The 16,434-nt window shown below is 51.1% G+C and overlaps 2 protein-coding genes across 3 annotated transcripts; both read left to right on the top strand.

Annotated features, from left to right (window-relative positions):
- The first annotated feature begins 325 nt into the window (after nucleotides 1-325).
- PDCD7 (programmed cell death 7) lies at nucleotides 326-3,673 on the top strand. The gene is made up of 5 exons (XM_048955956.1): nucleotides 326-1,147; nucleotides 2,079-2,217; nucleotides 2,540-2,776; nucleotides 3,197-3,284; nucleotides 3,530-3,673. The coding sequence occupies exons 1-5, from the start codon at nucleotides 422-424 to the stop codon at nucleotides 3,645-3,647; spliced, it is 1,308 nt and encodes a 435-aa protein (XP_048811913.1). The 5' UTR covers nucleotides 326-421; the 3' UTR covers nucleotides 3,648-3,673.
- A 112-nt stretch (nucleotides 3,674-3,785) lies between these two features.
- Nucleotides 3,786-16,265, top strand: UBAP1L (ubiquitin associated protein 1 like). 2 transcript variants are annotated; one of them, XM_048955959.1, is made up of 6 exons: nucleotides 3,786-4,327; nucleotides 7,358-7,513; nucleotides 8,897-9,616; nucleotides 9,850-10,047; nucleotides 12,197-12,298; nucleotides 13,067-16,265. In XM_048955959.1, the coding sequence occupies exons 2-6, from the start codon at nucleotides 7,382-7,384 to the stop codon at nucleotides 13,199-13,201; spliced, it is 1,287 nt and encodes a 428-aa protein (XP_048811916.1). In that variant the 5' UTR covers nucleotides 3,786-4,327; nucleotides 7,358-7,381; the 3' UTR covers nucleotides 13,202-16,265. The 2 variants fall into 2 exon arrangements, with proteins under 2 accessions (XP_048811916.1, XP_048811915.1); XM_048955958.1 differs by having other exon boundaries at nucleotides 3,786-7,513.
- Nucleotides 16,266-16,434: the final 169 nt, after the last annotated feature.

Below are 16,434 nucleotides of genomic sequence, written 5' to 3'. Positions count from 1 at the left end.
GGCGATGAGGCTCTTTTAACTCGGTTTTAATAAATTAGGGTGAGAGCTAATGCCCTGAAATTGTGCCGGGGGAGGCTCAGGTTGGATAGCAGGTGAGGCACGGGCACGGACCGCCCGGGCGGTAGGGGCGGCTGTGCCTGGAGGGGACCTGCGGACAGCGGGCACGGTGGGGGCGCGCTGAGGGCTGGGCGGGGGATGCGAGCGGTGCAGGTGATTCTACAGCTCTAAGCAAAACAGCGGCCTTTCCCTTCAGTCACGCCGCCCGCTTCTTCAACCTCAGCCCGTCCCTTCCCCGCCCGCCCCCAGCCGCTCGGGCCGCTCTTCCCCTCGGGCCCCGCCCCCAGAGCGCCGTCACCGCCCGCCAGGCCCGTTCCTCCTGGCCGCCTGGGGGCGCCGTCGCAGACGCCGCCGCGCCTCCAAGATGGCGCAGCCTCCGCCGCCGCCGCCGTTCCTGGGCCGCTTCGCGCCGCCGTTCCGCGCCTTCCCTCCTCAGGCACCGGGCCCGTTCCCGCCGCCCCCCGCTCCCTTCCCCGTCCCCGCCGCCCGCCCGCCTCTCCCTCCCTTCCTCCCGCCTCCTTCCTCCGAGCCCGGTCCCTTCTTCCGCGGCCCCGCCGCCCCGCCGCTCTTTCCCCCGTGGCCCTCGGCCGAGCGGCCGCCGCCCCCGCGGGACCCGGAGGACGAGGACGCTGCGCAGCGGCAGCGCGATGAGCAATGGTTGGTGCAGTTCCTCGAGCGGCGCGGCCCCCCGGCGGAGCCCCCACCGCCTCCCCGCGGCGCCGGCCTCGAGCTCGGGCGGCGGCTGGCGGTGCGGGCGCTGGGGACCGTGAGCCGCCTGGTGGCGCTGTGCCGGGCCCTGCGGTGCCGCGAGGCCGAGGGTCGAGAGGAGGGCTGGGAGCGAGAGCGGGCCGAGGCCGAGGAGCTGCTGGAAGAGCTGAGGGAGACGGTGCGGCCGCTGAGGGAGCCCGGCTACCTGCGGGAACTGGGCCGGAAGGCCGAGAAGGCGAGGAAGAGGAGGGAGCGGCTGCAGAGAAGGAAGCGGGAGGCCCGAGCGGCCCAGGAGGAGGAGGCGGCCCGCGCCGCAGAGCGGGAGGCTGAGATCGACCGATGGAGGGCGGGGCGCATCCAGGAGGTGGAGGAGAAGAACCGGGTACGGAAGAGCGGCCTCGGCCCGCTGCTCTGTGCCTGCGGCTCTGCTCGCGGGCTCCGATGGAGCGGCGCGCGGCCGCGTTGTGGGTTTCCGTGCTTGTGGATTCCCCGGCTGCGTGCAGCGTTGGGCCCCTCGCGATGAGAAGGACGTGGAGGCCCTTGGAGCGCGGTCCTGCGGGCAGCAGCCGAGGGAACTGGGGTGGGGCGGTCAGAGAAGACGAGCTCGGGGGCCCCTGACTGCGCTCCACAAGCCCTGAGAGGAGGTTGTGCAGAGCTGGGGTCGGCCTCTGCTCCCGTTAACAGCGATGGGGCGGGAGGTGATGACCTCGAGTTGTGCCAGGGAGGGTCTGGCTGGATGTTAGGAGAAATTTCTAATCAGAAGGAGTAACGTTGCACCAGCACAAACTGCCCAGGCGTGGTGGGGACACTCATTGTGACACTGAGGGACATGGGCAGTGGGGGTGGCTCCAGAGGGAAAAAAACAACAAAAACCCACCCAAATTAAGCTCGGTAGGAAGTGGTGTTGGCACTGCACTGGCTGCCAAAAATTCATCTCTGTTGGTTGCTGGGCCCATTGCTGGGGTGGCACAGAGCTGATGTGCAAGGCGTTGTATCCTGACTGGCATGCTAACGGTCCGTAACTGCACAGCTGTGAAGTCTGCATGGTTTATATTCACTGTACATTTTTACTGACTTCCTGAGGTTAAAGGCTTTATGTGTGCAGCTGTTCTGGCCCAGATTTGTGTGTGGCTCCCCATTCTTTTTTCCCTGAAATTTCATTGTTAAGGGTTTTTTTTTCTCCCAGAAGGTCAGCTGGTTGACTCACCTGCTGCGGCGCTGTAACTAGGAAGCTGTGTTTGTTTGACAGCACCTTTTCATTCTGGTCTGGGGGGGATAATCCATGCATCCTGTTGCTTTTCTTTCCTTTGCAGGAGCGGGAGCTTAAGGCTGCTGCAGACAGTGTCTTATCTGAAGTCAGGAAGAAGCAGGCAGACACAAAGAGAATGGTGGACATCCTGGGCTCCTTAGAAAAGCTTCGGAAACTGAGGAAAGAGGCTGCTGCCAGGAAAGGTTAATTAGGAGAATTTTTCCTAACTTTTCTAATGGTGCATGCAGGAAATAACAGGATGTGGAAGGTGCACTTTGAAGAAGCTGTTTCTTTATTCTTGTTGTTATGTGGTTCTGCAAGAATAGCTATAAAATCCTGAGCAGCAAATTGGATGCAGTGACTGTGTTCCTATGTTTCTAAACTTCCTTACCAGAAAAAAAAAACCTTCTGTTGAGATAATTGTTAGCTTATATTTCTCTGAGACTTTGCCAGCTCTGCTTTTAAGTCTCATAACAGAGCTCCTTCTGAATTTGGAAACATTATATTAATTCTCCTTCTCTTTAGGTGTTTGTCCACCTCCCTCAGCAGATGAAGCCTTTGAAAATCAGGTGGAAAGTCTCAGAGCATTGCTCAAAAATCGCACAGAGCTGTATGAAGCTGAGGAGAGAGCACTGAGAGTGATGTTGGAAGGAGAACAGGAGGAGGAAAGGAAGAGAGAAATGGAAAAGAAGCAGAAGAAGGAAAGAGAAAAGCTTCTACAGCAGAAACGTGACATTGATTCCAAGCTGTTTGGGGATCCAGGTAAATCCTGTCAGACCTCACTCTATATTCTGCTTTCAGCTCTTAGGCATTGGGTTTAAAATAAAGGCACAAAAAAGATTGTAGGTTAAGCTGAAGTGGGAATAAACTGAATGGATTGAAGACTTCCAGCATGCAGCAGGTGCTTTATTCTGATGGTTTGGTTAGTGCAGTTTGTGTGATGGGGAACAATTCACTGTCCATATGTTCCCTTGGTGCAGAGGATGGAGACAGGAAAAAGTTTTGCTAGTCTGAGCTTCGCTCTGACAGCTTTGATGAGGGTGAGTTGGTGTGCAGAACACGTAATAATAGGTAAGGATTTCAAGTTTTAAGAGCAGCAAACCAGTCAGCAAACTTGGAACTTCTCTGACAGTGGCATCAAAGGTCTCTCTGGTTTATTGAACAATTTCTGTGTTTTAACAGATGAATTTCCTCTTGCTGATCTGCTGCAGCCTTTCAGGGAATATTACTTACAAGCTGAGCTTTCTGTAGCAGCTCTAATCCAGATCAGGTAAAAGCTTTGTGTTGGTGTCTGAGGTGTCAAACATTGTTTGTTGAGGTTGCAAAATATAGTTCATTCGCTTCCATGCATGGCTGTGTGATGAATTCTTTCAGTTCCTTTGTCAGTTAAATACAGAGCATGGTTTAGAGTCTTGTGCATTGATTGGTGTGAAGAAATGTGTATGTGTGCATGTAAGCCTTCTGCTGAAGCTCTCTTGTGCTGGATGTCCTCTCAAACACCTTTCTGTATTGAAGGCACGAATGGGATCAGTACCTGGTGCCCGCTGATCACCCTGAAGGAAGCTGCATCCCTCCTGGATGGGTTCTTCCGACTCTCCCCACGAATGACACTTGGGCCACTGCTGTCAGATAACTCAGAAATAAATTGTTTTTGCACTGGAGGAGTGTTTGGTTGTCATTGGTGGTGTCAGTGTGAGAGGATCCAGCGAGGAGGTGGCGCCTGGGTCCTCTGTGCTCGGGAAGCCTGCAGCCAGGGTCTGGAGTGCCTTGAAGAGAACTGGAAGGGATGGCTTTGCTTTCTAACTCTGCGAGGTGATACCTGAGTGACTGCAAAGCTGTCAGCCCTTTCGTGGCACAGAATTACAGTGCTGCTGTGTGTTTTTATTAACGAGTCACAATCTCAATAAAGTAATGCTGCTGACAAGGTGATTGGTGCCAGGATTCATGAACTATTCTTAGTGACTTTACAAGCTGAAATCAAGATGTTGAAATCTCCAGAATTTTGTTGTTTTTTTTTTTTTAAAGAGCTCATTACTGGATGTGTTTTTCTTCTCAAATGAGGCACGTCAGGCATTGCTTTCAAAATAGTTTCTGTGTTTTTGTGCATAGAAACGAGCTATTACGTTTTTAAACAAATTCTAAGTACAAACAAGACATCGATTTGGGAGCTTGATTAAAGCAGCTGCTGACATTTTGCTTTGCTGGACTAAAATGGGTACCACAGCATGGAAAAAATTCCCTGTTGTGTTGAAAGAGGTCGGCCAGCCTTGTGAATATCTATAAATCTGACAAATAAGCCTGCTGGGGAAAAAGGTAATAAAACCTGAAGTTTAACCTACTTCAATTGTTTCTGCCTTCAAAGCTATTTTCCTGCAGGAACAGATTGTTTATACAGCATTTGGTTAAAAGTGCAGCTCTGTTTAGTAAGTTGGTTTCTGCACAGAATAAGCAGAGAAAATTGGATTGTTTTTGAAACATTTTTGCTCCAACGGATTTGTTCTAATGCTTGGCATCAGTGTGACCAGAGCTATTGGGAGAGCTGTCAGCAAAAGGTTTGTGTGCAGGAACTGCTCCCTCCTACAAGATGACAGAGGCTTATGGCTTCAAATCCTCCCATCCTCAGGACTATTTGCTTAAAGCAGCGATGGCCCCATATGGTTTTGGGGCTTTGCTTGTCTACGCAGGTTGCCTTGGCTTCTTTCCAGAGCTGCAGTCATGTTCTCACTTAGCCTGAAGGCGTGGGAATAGATGTGATCTTTCCCATTCCTTATCTCTTAGCATCACCATTGTGTAATTCCTGGAGGAGGCAGCACATGATTGCCTACTCGCAGCTGATAAATTCAGCCCTCAACGCTGGGCTTATGTCAGTGGTTCCTTGGCTGAAGGCTCCTGTTGATTTCTGTTAGTAAGAGCATACTAAGCAGTAATCTATGACAGAGCTGGAGTTTGGGTGCAGGAGTTGGCAGTTGTTGCTCCAAGCCATAGCACCACAAAATACAGTTCACCATTAAGTCCTCCAAAGAGTTCTGATGTGTGTGTCCATACGTCCCCCCCTTCCCTGCCGTGTCTTTTAGCTCCGTGTCATTCCAAGTCTTTATAGGTAGGTCACATCCTGGGAGTTTTTCCTGGCAAAATAGCATGAAAGCTATTTCAAAATCAACACTTTGCATCTAATAAGATAAATGGCCAAAGGATGCTCTGCTTCAGCAGCTAGGCTCCTTATCCCATCAGTGTCTCTGCTGAGACAGGCTAACCACTTAAGCCACTATAATCTTGATATTGTCAAAGTCAGATGCTCGTCAGATGCATGGATTTAAAGATTTAAGCAGTGGATGAGGAGGTGGTATAAAAGCAACTGCTCTCCCTGCCATGTGAGAGGAGCTACTTGGTTTCATCTAACGGTAAGGATAACTTGATATTATTGATAAGAGTTACAACTGCTGGTGCATATGGTGTACATGCAGGCATATTTCAATCTCACGAGCTTGGTGTGGTTTATTTGCGCTTTTCTAACGATGTCTGCTTTAAAATGTTTTATGTTTTGAGTGAGAAAGGATGAAGTCACAGTTGAAGGAAGAGGAATGTTTGAAATCTCAGACACAAAATGAGTGTGTTTGAGTATTGATTCGTAAAAACAAGAGCCACATGTATTCAGATTCAGTCCTAAGATTCAGATTTGAGTATAGCAAGGGATTTCTTATTGCTGTCCGGATGGATGCTGTGAGAAGCAATGAAATTGCTGAAATCTGAGAAGGTGAATCAGCAGGTGTCCTTTGGCCAGCCAGATGGGGAAGCTCGTGGTGAAAGGAGATGGAGTTGGTTACAAGGGGCTTTTCCCTGGGCTGTGTTTATGCAGGGCACCCAGGGGTGTCACAGCTTTTTGCAAACAAGCCTGGGTCTTTGGGAACTGTTGTGGGCACTGCCAGCAAAATACGCCCTGCTGGCACCGCTGGGTGCACACAGCTGCTGGGAGGTGAATTCCTGCAGGAAGGGGCTGTGCCTTGCAGGCGGGGGCTGCGTGGGGATGTTAAGGAGATGGAGAAAATGGGGACAAGGCAGCTCTGCTGACGTTGTGCTGTTCTTTGTTGGCACTCACGTGGATGGTAAGCACTCTTAGCCAGGCAGCAGGTGGCCCTGGCACGTTGCACGCTGTGTGTCAGTGGCTGTGTGTGTGGGGCAGAGCTGGTCCAGGGCTGCAGATGGATTAAGGGATCCTGGTGTCAGCCTGGGGTGGGTGCTGCTGAGCCCAGCTGCGTGTCACTCTTCATTTGCAGGCTACAGGTGGTTGGTTGCGTTCCTTTCCCAAGGTGAGGAGCTGCCTTTCTCAAATGTTTCCTGTTGTAGACCTTTATTTTCATGCTGCGTTCATAGGCCCGTATACATTCTGCTGCTTATTTTTGCTTTGTGGAGTGTTTATCTATTGCTATAGAAGCCATGCTTTTCTCAGAGGGGGAAAAAAAAGTGGTAAAAGCACTTTTGTGTATACAGATGTCCCATAAACTACATATTGCACAGTGAGCGTGGCTGGCAAGCGTTGCCTTGGGACAAGCAGGCACCAGTTGCAGATTCCAGAAGTCGGAGGAAGACTTGCCATCAGACTTTGCCAGTCAACAAAGGAAACTATTCTGCATGTTGTCATCACTGGGATGTGGGGACTCGGGACTTAATGCAGCAAGTTGTGGCTTATTTTTCACTAAACTGAGTCATTAGTACAGAACTCATGGCTACGTGATGGCAGTAATATTTTCCATTCTGTTCATTTGAATTCTTTCTCTCCCTGCTATTCCTACTCTAAGAAACATCACTGTGCTTAAAATGAGCTGGTTCACCTTTTTCAAATGGTTCATTCAACATCCCTCAAACGCTGCACTGTGCACCACTGTGAACCTCAGCAAAAAAGTACCCGAGTAGAGAATAGGAATAAAGCTCAGGTGGTTCTGTAGCTCTGCATTTAGCTGGGGGAAAAGGGGAGCGTGGCAGAGGGCGGGCCTGCTGAGTGGGAGCAAGGGGAGGAAAGCAGTGGGGTTATGCACAGAGGTGTCAGCAGGGGTGGAACTGGAGGAAGAAAGTGCTGAAGATCCCTGCTGAAGGTCGTAATCTTGGTTGGGCTGTGTTGACTCAAGCTCTGAATGGCAGTGATTAGTTCTTACAGATTTTCCTGCTTTCTAGTAATTAACACTTTACAAATCTGGACGTTGCACACAGCAGGGCTTACCTCTCTCAAAAGATGGCAAAAATAGCTTATTTTTCTCTCCTTCCACCCAAATTTGCTGTGGTTACAGCATCACTTCTGTGCAGCTGCCAGTCTTTCCTGTTCCTTTTTTTTTTCCATCCCTTCTTTAGGCAGTGAGCAATCAGGCAGGGACAATGAGCTACCTGGATGGAGTGCCCTTCCGGACTGCTGTGAGCCTCGAGGGCAACTCTGCAGGAGAAAGCACCTTCATCAAGGCACCAGCCATAGAGCTCCCTGACTGCACCGACATCCTCATGAGCACCATGGTGGGTTGGCCTCTTCCAAGCCTGTTCCTGGTAGGATGCTCAAAGGGATGCTCTTCTTGGGGAAGGAGAGGGAAGGAAAATCTCTTCTCCATGTTGGTGTCCTGCCTGTTGGTTGTTTTCAGTTGGAACATGAGGTGAGGGTGTTGGGAGGATGGGTGAGAGGAAGGGTTTTGGTTGGGGTTGGGTTTTGTTAAACCTGTCCAAGCTTGAGGACGGGATGGGTGGAGGGTTGCAAGATGGTCTTTCTTAGATGGAAAGTTTGATTTGTCCTTGAAAAGTGCAAATTTCAGGCTCTAGTACAGAAAATGGAGCTGCTCGCTTTCTTGCTGCTCCTGCTGTTCTGCTGAGCAAGCTTCAGCAGTCTCACCCATAGGTGGGGTCAGTGCACTGTGCAGGGGATATCCCCCTGAGCACCCCCAGGCCTTCCTGGTCCTGTGACTTGTGCACCATCACTAAAGCATGCTCAATTTTTGAGGTGTTTATTTGGGATTCCTCAAAGGAAATGTTTGTGGGCAGGATTCCATGCAGGTGATGGTTTGCAAGTGGAGGCGTCACTGAGCTGAGTGTGTCCCTGGTGTCCCACCCCAGGGACTCTGGCTCGCTGTGGATGGGGACACATCTGTGCATGGTTCTGGAAGCATGCAGTGGTGTTCTCCTTGGGGAGCTTGGTTTGGGTCAGGCATAGCACAGTAACAGCAACATTCCTGTGCTGTGAATGTGCCTGCCTGCCAGGAGACCTTGTTTGGAGAGCTCTGGGACACGCACGGCTTGTTTGTTCCCGGAAAGCACTCAGATGTAAGTCAAAAACATGTTCTAAGGATTCTAAGGCAGGCAGTTTATGACCCCTGTGCTCTGCTCTGGTTACTTGGGAGCTACTCCTCTGCAATCTGCTCTTCCCTCTCTGCAGCAGCCAAGGTGACACAGAACCCTTCCGTGCCTAAAGCATCTCAACAGGATTCCAAATACAACTGAAAGCAGTAATAATGCTGCAAACGGGTGTTTCCAAGTGAAATCCCATAGGGATAAGGCTGGGAGTGTCCAACCCCACAGTCCTGGTGCCCAGTGGCAATGAGACATTAGTAACATAGAATTGTAGGATCAGAGAATTGCAAAATAACCAGAGTAGGAAGGGACCCACAAGGATTAAGCCCAACGCATGTCACACTTCTGCTCAAACCCAAACCCATTGTTTGAGAGTGATGTCCCAGTGTGAGCGCCGTCAGCTCAGGGCCTCCCCTCAGCCCCCTCTGGGCTGAACAAACCCAGGGCCCTCAGCCCCTCCCCACACGTTTTGCCCCCAGGCCTTTCCCCATCTTTGTAGGTTCCCTTCCACAAAGGTGTAAATACTGGTGTTTCTTACTCGCTCTTCCTGCGCTCCCACAGCACGACTTCTCACTGGAGCGAAAGGTGCAGTACTGGCTGGAGGCCGCTTCTCAGCACCAAACCTCCTGGCAGCAGCTCCACACTGACGCCATCCCCACGGCCCCCCCATGCTGGCTGCTGCTGGTGGACCCCGCTGAGGGCAAGGAGACAGCAGCGAGCAGAGTGAAGGAGGGCACGGTGCGGCGCAGCATCAGCCTCAGCGCCGAGCGGGGCCGGGGAAGAGCCTCCGACACAGAGAGCGAGGCTGGGTGCTCAGAGGACGATGAGTGCTGGGAGGATGATGAGTATTCCTCCACCTCCTGGGAGGAAAATGACAGGGAGGAGCACATTCTCCGGAGGAGAAACCAGCATGGCTTGCAGCAGATCCGACCAAAGACGTCGCCTGGCTTGCTGGAGCCTCCTTCAGAGAACGGCTTCAAGGCCGCGAGCCCAGATCCAGGCAAGCAGAGGAGGTCCATGGTTTTGTTCAACAACATGAAGAATGAGCTGGAAGCAGCCAGGAGGAAGCTGGCTGCATTGGTGCATCCTTTAAACAGAGCCACAGCCGAAAGCAAAGGGGCTCCCATGCCACCAGCGCTCCCCCAGCACTGCCGAAGCAACAGGAGCCTCAAGTTTGGACCGGCAGCAGAGGGGTCTCACATGGGAAGCCTGGTGCCAGCTCCCCCCGCGGCACCCAATGCCTCCATGCCACCCATCCGCAAGCACAAGCCTACAGTCCCGGTGAGCTGCCTCGTGATGGGGGAGAGGTGGAGGGCAAAGCACCCGGTCCTGGGCTCCAGCCAGCAGAGCTGAGCCAAAACTGGGCAACGATGTTCCGTGATGAGTGCCAGGGTAATGCTCTGCAGTGCCTGCCGTCACCTGTCGGTTTGGGGACTGACCATTGCACATGGGCGCCGCGGTGGCGGCTCCATCCATCCCCGCTGGCTAACATGAGCTTCTGTCTTGTCTTGCAGTCCCTCAGCCCCTACTCCTGCCTGCCCCCAGCACGGCCGCTGGCATCCCGCAAAGCCAAGCCAGATTCAGCGGCTGACCTGCTGTCAGCGCTGAGCCAGGAGGAGCGCGACCTCATCGAGCCCGTCATTGCCTTGGGCTACCCGGCCCGCAAAGCCATCCTCACTCTTCAGAAGACCGGGAGGCAAAGCCTGGGGCAGGTTGGTGGAGCTGGCACAGCTGAAATGGTGTGGGATGCTGTGGGGGCACAAAATTCATGTTTCACAGTGATGCGAGCGACTCCCTTTTGCTCACGGTGGTCTCCCTTGTTCTGCGTTGGGGAAAATGAAGCTATTTCTCTTGCTTTGGTATCAGAGCAGGGTTTTCTGTTGGATCAAATGCCAGCAGTTTTGCTGTAATACAATCTCAGTGAGCGCTCCGCTTGTCAGCGAGCAGTAACAGGCGGGTGCTGCTATCTTCCCCATCTGTTGCATGGAGCACAGTGTCCTTCTAGTGCAAATCTTGCCCCCGTATATGGAAATTTTCTGCACACCATTTTGTCTCAGCTGTTAGGTTCGTGTGACCATTTTCATGGCTCATCCTGTCAGCCCAGGACCATAAGAATATCCCAGAGATTTATCTGGTTCTCCAAAACCCCAAACTCCCAAACTGGAGCAACCAATGACTCCACACAAGCATTGCTTTTGGGTCACTGAACACTGAACACTGCCATTCTCCCGAAGAGATGATTAATGTGCCAAAATACAGGATCTGCCTCATATGCCAAAATACAGGGTCTTCTCCACCAAACGTTCCCATTTTTCCCTTTTGTGCCCCATGCATCCAAGATGAAATGTAAGGCCTAGCTGTGCGTGCAACTGCTACAAGCATAAAACTACCAAATTAGGCTAAGATCTTCCTGGAAAATATGTTTCATGTTAAAAACAAGAGCTGTGGATGCTCTTTATTGCTTGCCAGTGTCACGTAAGCTTTCTGCATGTGACTGTGACAGCTTCAGACATGAAGATTGATTGTGGCACCAGACGGTAGCTAAAAATCGTTCCGTTTCTTTACTGTATCAAATAAAGCTGGCAGAGTCCACCTTGGGGAGATAGCAAGCTTTGTAAGCAAACAAACAGCCCCAAACAGCCAGCACATGGGTCTGAGAGTGGGGACATCTGCAGCAATGTTTTGGGTGTGTAGAAGCTCGCTGCAACCCTGTATGCCTATTGGATTTCCCATTGCATTTCTGTGCTGGAAAACCAAGCACTGAGCTTGCTGGCCCTTGACCACACTCCTTGTAGGGTGAGCAGGATCAGCTCCTCCTCCTTCCCCAGTGAACAGTCAGCCCTTTGCTGAACCCAGGAAGTAAGTAGGTCAAAGTACATAAAAAACTGGTTTTGTTTAGTCTTGAGGATAGTTTTCGGGTTTTTTTTAATGATAAAAATCATGTAGCTGACAGCAGCACAGATTTTGTGCGTGGCTTGAGCAGCATGTCAGATTGCCAAGACTGGCTGCGTTCTGCCTGGAACATGGGGAGTGACTCCTTGTAGCAAGAAAATACAGCTATGATGTCGGGTTTTAGTTAGAAAGATAATGAGGAAAATCAAGCCAGGTTCTGAATGCCAGCAAGCAGAGCATAAGTCATGTTTGTATTAATAAGCTGCTCCTTAGGGCTGACATTTTGTACAATTCTTGCTCTGCTACAGGAGAGCTAACATTTGAGGGACTGTTTTTGGCTGTTTCATGTGTTTTATGGTCTTTGCGTTCCCCTCCTTGGGCTACAGCAGAGCTGAGGAGGGCGGAGGTCCGAGTGCTGGCAGAGCTGGGAGGTACAGATCAGCTTCTCTTCAGATGGGGCAGGCACAGCTTTGCAGACACCCCTGGGCTGCTCAGCTTTTCTCCAGGTGGACATTTTCATATCTCCTTTTTTTTCTGCTATGGTACAGCCCATTTATTATGGTCTGTCACATGAGTTTTTTGGACAGTGAATGATTCTTGTGGTATTCCAAGGAGACCACTGGGAATTGTGCTGTCAGCACTCCAAGAACAATGAGGAAAGCCAAAAATAACTGTTTACTTTTGGTAATGAGAGCGCACAGGCCTCTCCTGGGGATGTGGGGAGTTCGCACAGGTCCAGCAGGGGCCTGGGGCTGGGAGCATCAAAGGGATGTTGGCCTGGATAGGGTTAGAGATCAGCACCACCTGGCATTTCACCCAAATGGTCTCTGCCAAATGAGAAAACAACTTGAAGATCCTTGCTTTGTGTTCAGACAGTTCAGGTGTTGCTCTACTCCCATCCTCCCTTCGTGTTATTCGCATTCCCATTTGGGATCAGGATGCATTAACCCTCACTGTTCTCTTTTCCAGTTTCTGGGCTACCTGCGCGCCTGTGACCGGCTGCTGAAGCAGGGCTATGAGGAGGGGCAGGTGGAGGAGGCCATGGAAATGTTCCAGTACTCGGAGAAAAAGGTCAGCAGCACAGCGCAGCCTTTTGTGTTTTGTCCATTTCCACCCCCCTGCCTCCTCGTGCCACCTCCTGCCAGGTCAGGTCCCGTCACTCTGCAAGAAGTGAACCCACATAGACTGCAGATTGGGCTCAGAGCCCCAGGAGAGCATTGTGTGGCCATAAGGACTTGCAGAGGACGGACTCACCTCGTGCTGTGTGAGCATGACACTGGTGTGGGAATCCCACCCCCAGGCATGCTTGCCACCTCTTGGCTTCCTGTCTCCTCATCCCATAGCAGGACTGTGGTTCTGTCCCGTGCTCTGGTCCCCATCAGCAGTCCCACCGTTTGGGAGGTGTAGGATCCTGCTCGCCTCCTGTGCAAGGCTCAGCACTGGGATGGTGCTGCCTCGGTGCAGGAGGTGTGGTTTGCTGAGAACGGGACTCTGGGTGAGCTGTGGTGGTGAGGCTCACCCTGAGCAATGGGAGAAATAGGAGCAATGAATGACAGAAATTCCCCAGTCAGGTGTGACAGTTCCACAGTGCAAACACGTGAGTGGAACTCGTATTCAATTTCATGATGAATAAGTGAAGTTAGAGGCTGACTTTATTAACTAAAGAAAGACTTGATGCATAAAGACTGTTAAAAGTTAGCACTTGTCCTGGCAGCGGGGTCCACGGTGCCCTTCAGCAGTAATACAACCCTGTGGGATTATCTGGCCCTGCTGCTGAAATGTCGCGGTGAATTCGTCCTTACAGCCCGGCGCTGACATCGCTCCTTTCCCTCCTTCCAGGCAGCTGAATTCCTGCACTTGTTAGCTCAGTTCAATGACATGGGTTTCCAGCAAAATGAAATCAAAGAAGTCCTCCTGCTCTGTGGGAACCAGAGGGAGAAGGCACTGGAAGAGCTCGTGATGAAGAGGCAGTGAATGTGCCCAGCACCTACAAAGCAGGATGCATCCTGCTGCCCATCCCTTTCTAGGCCACATTTACAAATACAGCCACGTGCAGATTCTTACACTGTGATATAAGTCACCTGAATTGATTGTTTTTACAAAAGCTGGGTGCTCTTTGCAGGAACATTGGTTCCTCCTTTCCTGGGAAGATTCTCAGCAGACTTTATGACGTTTGAATGTTGTGATGGGAAATCTAGATGTTAGTGTCTCCTTGTGAACTAGAAACTTGACAAAAATGCACAGCTCAATGAGGGGAACACAGAGAGAACGTGGGCTGAGGTTGCTCTAGATAGCTAACGTGTGACTTTTGACCCAGGACGGTGCAAAATGTCTTATGCAAGGCTTTATGCTCAGGAATTGTCATGAAATCTGAACAGAGAGATGGACAACTGGCTTGCCTCTGCCTTTTATTAAGCAAATTCAAAGGGTGCTTCTCTAAATGGCAAAGACAATGGCTCAAAACCAGGTTTAGCACATCTGGGTGCCTGGGGGAGTTCCTGTGCTCGGCTAAGTACGGACAACAGGAGATTCAGATTGCCTTACAGGACATTGCTCTTGTTTTGGCAGTGCAGCGATGGATGATGTTCTCACATAGAAGTACATTGTTCCCCTGTCTGTTAGCTACAGATGTAGTTTATCTGAGTCAAGATGCTCGGAGGGGTTTTTATAAAAAGTATTAATGTCTTTTCCTATGGAAATGCCAACTGGCTCAACCTAGCAGAGACAGCTCCTAATGAGTCCCAAAGTAGTTACCATTTTCCACGGTGTCCTTCCAAGCGGTCTCCTCGCCCAATACAGTTCAGCTGAGTTAATGCAGCGTGTTCCTGCTCCACATCTCTCTGACCAACTCCCAAACACAGGCACACAGGTGTAGCTCTCTATGGCTGCCTCCATCCTTGCCAAGTGCCAGAGTGACAGTGACAACGTGCATCCAGATTTTGGCCTGGAACTGACCTTTCCATACCCAAGAGTGGGTGTTTTACACCAGTGTTGTGGTCAACATCTCCCTTGGATGGCCAAGGGAGATATTCTGCTAGTAAAAAGGACAGGGAAACTGCAGTCAGTGGGGCATGGGGTGGCAGGGCAGATCCAGATCCATCCATCCATGCTGTGCCAACGTGGGGAGTGGCTTTGTCCTGACCTCCTTGCACCAAATCAGCCAACATGGGGCAGTCGTCCTTCTCCAAAGCACAGTGCTTTCTGAGCCCATCTGCACAGCAAGCTCCCAGGCTCTTCTTGGAGCACCCGTTTCTTCTTTTCCTGCAGTGCTCTTGCTTGGTTATACAAGTTTTTATTTTTGATATGGTCCTTATAAGGCAAGTCCATTCTACAGGCAGCTTTTTGTTACGTTCAGCCTTGCCAAGATGATGTCACCTTCAACAGAAACTTGCAAAAGGTTGAGCTATGATTAGATAGACTGCACTGGGTCTAACTATGGTCTTTGGCAGAGTGGACACCATTAAGACTGGAAGGGGCAGATAATGGTGGTGTTCTCATGCCGGCAGTGCGTAACACCAAGTGCTGAATCCTGCTGCAACAGATCTGCAGCACCCTGCCCACTCACTGTGCAAAGGCTGAACAGCTTCTCATGCTGGCTCATACTTTTTCCCCCGCTTGCAGAGGTACAAACAACATCTTTCTGCTTCCCTCTGCGTTACAGTCTGTACCACGGTCTGGTGACACAGATGCAACCACGTTACTCCTCTCTTGGAACATCCATGCCACACTCAACAGCGCCTGCCGAGACCGCCAAGTAGAAGTCAAATCTGTTTTCTTTGCAGTTTGGGCTACATTGTCTCCTCCTTTCAGGTTGGACATTAGCAACAATCTCTCCAAGAGTGGTCAGGCACTGGAATGGGCTTCCCAGGGCGGTGGTGGAGTCATCATCCCTGGAGGTGTTCAAGAAACATTTAGATGTTGTACTGAGGGACATGGGTTAGTGGGGAGATGTTGGTGGTAGGGGGACAGTTGGACTGGATGATCTTGGAGGTCTTTTCCAGCCCAGGTGATTGACTCTATGATTCTAAGACCAGATTTTTCAGTGGTTCTACCATAATAATCTATTTTTGGCGGTGTTATCTTTGCCAACTTGCAAACTGTTGAAAAAACGATGCACAAAGGTGGGGTAGAAGTTTTTCTGCTTGGTGGTTTTGGAGCTGGAAGGAATGGGAGAGGCTGCCAAGTCAAATGGCCTTGGGTTACTTACAGCAGCTCGCCATAAATACTTGAGTAACAGAATTATTTGAACTTTATATTGATGGAGTCCTTACGCCGGTTGTTCAACTTAGCATGGTTTAAAACAGAGTGCTGCTTCCAGTTAGGAGAAGACAGCATAAAATGTTAATGGGCTTCATCTGGGAAGGGAGCGTGGATTGGACTTGATGGGATTTATGCTCGCAGTGTGCCTGGCGAGCGCCAGCAGCTCCTCTGAATTCCTCCCTGGGTAAGGCATGAGGTTACAGCAGCGCCAGTGGAGGCGGATGGAAAACACAACCCTGTCAGATGGAGCCAGTGTGGGGCTGCTCCTGGGACTGGGGTTGATGCTGGGGCTGTGGTTGCCACTTCCCTGTCCCAAGCAGGGTTGGAGGGCAAATGGGGACAGGCACATACTGTGTTTTAAATAAGGTCATGGATGCAAGCTTGGGTTTTCTTGTCTGTTTTGGTTGATTTTTTTCTTCTCTAATGCTCTCTGTTTTGAAAACGCTGAGAACTTGGCGAGGGTCAGCAGTGGAAGTATTTGAGGCATCCAGCTGGTATTCCCTTCCCTCCTCATGCGAGGAGCACAGCTAGCCTGGGGCATGGGAGCCCAGCTGGGCATTATTTGGGCTCTGATGAGTGCGTGGCTGCCAGGTTGACTCCTGGTCCCCGTCTCCCTTGAGGGACAGCAGCATGAAGCATTTAGGGACACAGTGGGCATGGTGGGGATGGGCTGATGGCTGGACATGATGATCTTAGAGGTCTTTTCCAACAGTAATGACTCTATGATTCGGCAAGGGGATGAGGGCAGCCCTTCTCCAGTCATCCCCTGGGCAAAGCCTGGAGCTGTGCTGAGGACAACCTTCAGCATCATGGGGCTGAGTCCCAACAGACAGCTTATCTGGCTGCAGAGCTCCGTTCACAAAGCAGACTTGGCAGCCTGGCATCTGCACAGTCTGAATGCAGCCCTGCTGATGCTCTCTCCTCTCCTTTCATTTTTGCGAGTTTGC

This window comes from Lagopus muta, chromosome 10 (assembly GCF_023343835.1).
Source record: "Lagopus muta isolate bLagMut1 chromosome 10, bLagMut1 primary, whole genome shotgun sequence".
NCBI classification, from domain to species: domain Eukaryota; kingdom Metazoa; phylum Chordata; class Aves; order Galliformes; family Phasianidae; genus Lagopus; species Lagopus muta.
The sequence above is the reverse complement of the archived record's forward strand: the minus strand, read 5'-3'. Positions and strand labels throughout refer to the sequence as shown.

What these genes read in the sequence shown, in the direction of transcription:
- UBAP1L (XM_048955959.1), top strand. Translation starts at nt 7,382, where the DNA reads ATGAGCTACCTGGATGGAGTGCCCTTCCGGACTGCTGTGAGCCTCGAG. An exon ending in ACATCCTCATGAGCACCATG is followed by an intron (nt 7,514 to 8,896) that starts GTGGGTTGGCCT and finishes GCGCTCCCACAG; the next exon opens with CACGACTTCTCACTGGAGCG. An exon ending in AGCACAAGCCTACAGTCCCG is followed by an intron (nt 9,617 to 9,849) that starts GTGAGCTGCCTC and finishes CTTGTCTTGCAG; the next exon opens with TCCCTCAGCCCCTACTCCTG.
- PDCD7 (XM_048955956.1), top strand. Translation starts at nt 422, where the DNA reads ATGGCGCAGCCTCCGCCGCCGCCGCCGTTCCTGGGCCGCTTCGCGCCG. An exon ending in AGGTGGAGGAGAAGAACCGG is followed by an intron (nt 1,148 to 2,078) that starts GTACGGAAGAGC and finishes TTTCCTTTGCAG; the next exon opens with GAGCGGGAGCTTAAGGCTGC. An exon ending in CAAGCTGTTTGGGGATCCAG is followed by an intron (nt 2,777 to 3,196) that starts GTAAATCCTGTC and finishes GTGTTTTAACAG; the next exon opens with ATGAATTTCCTCTTGCTGAT.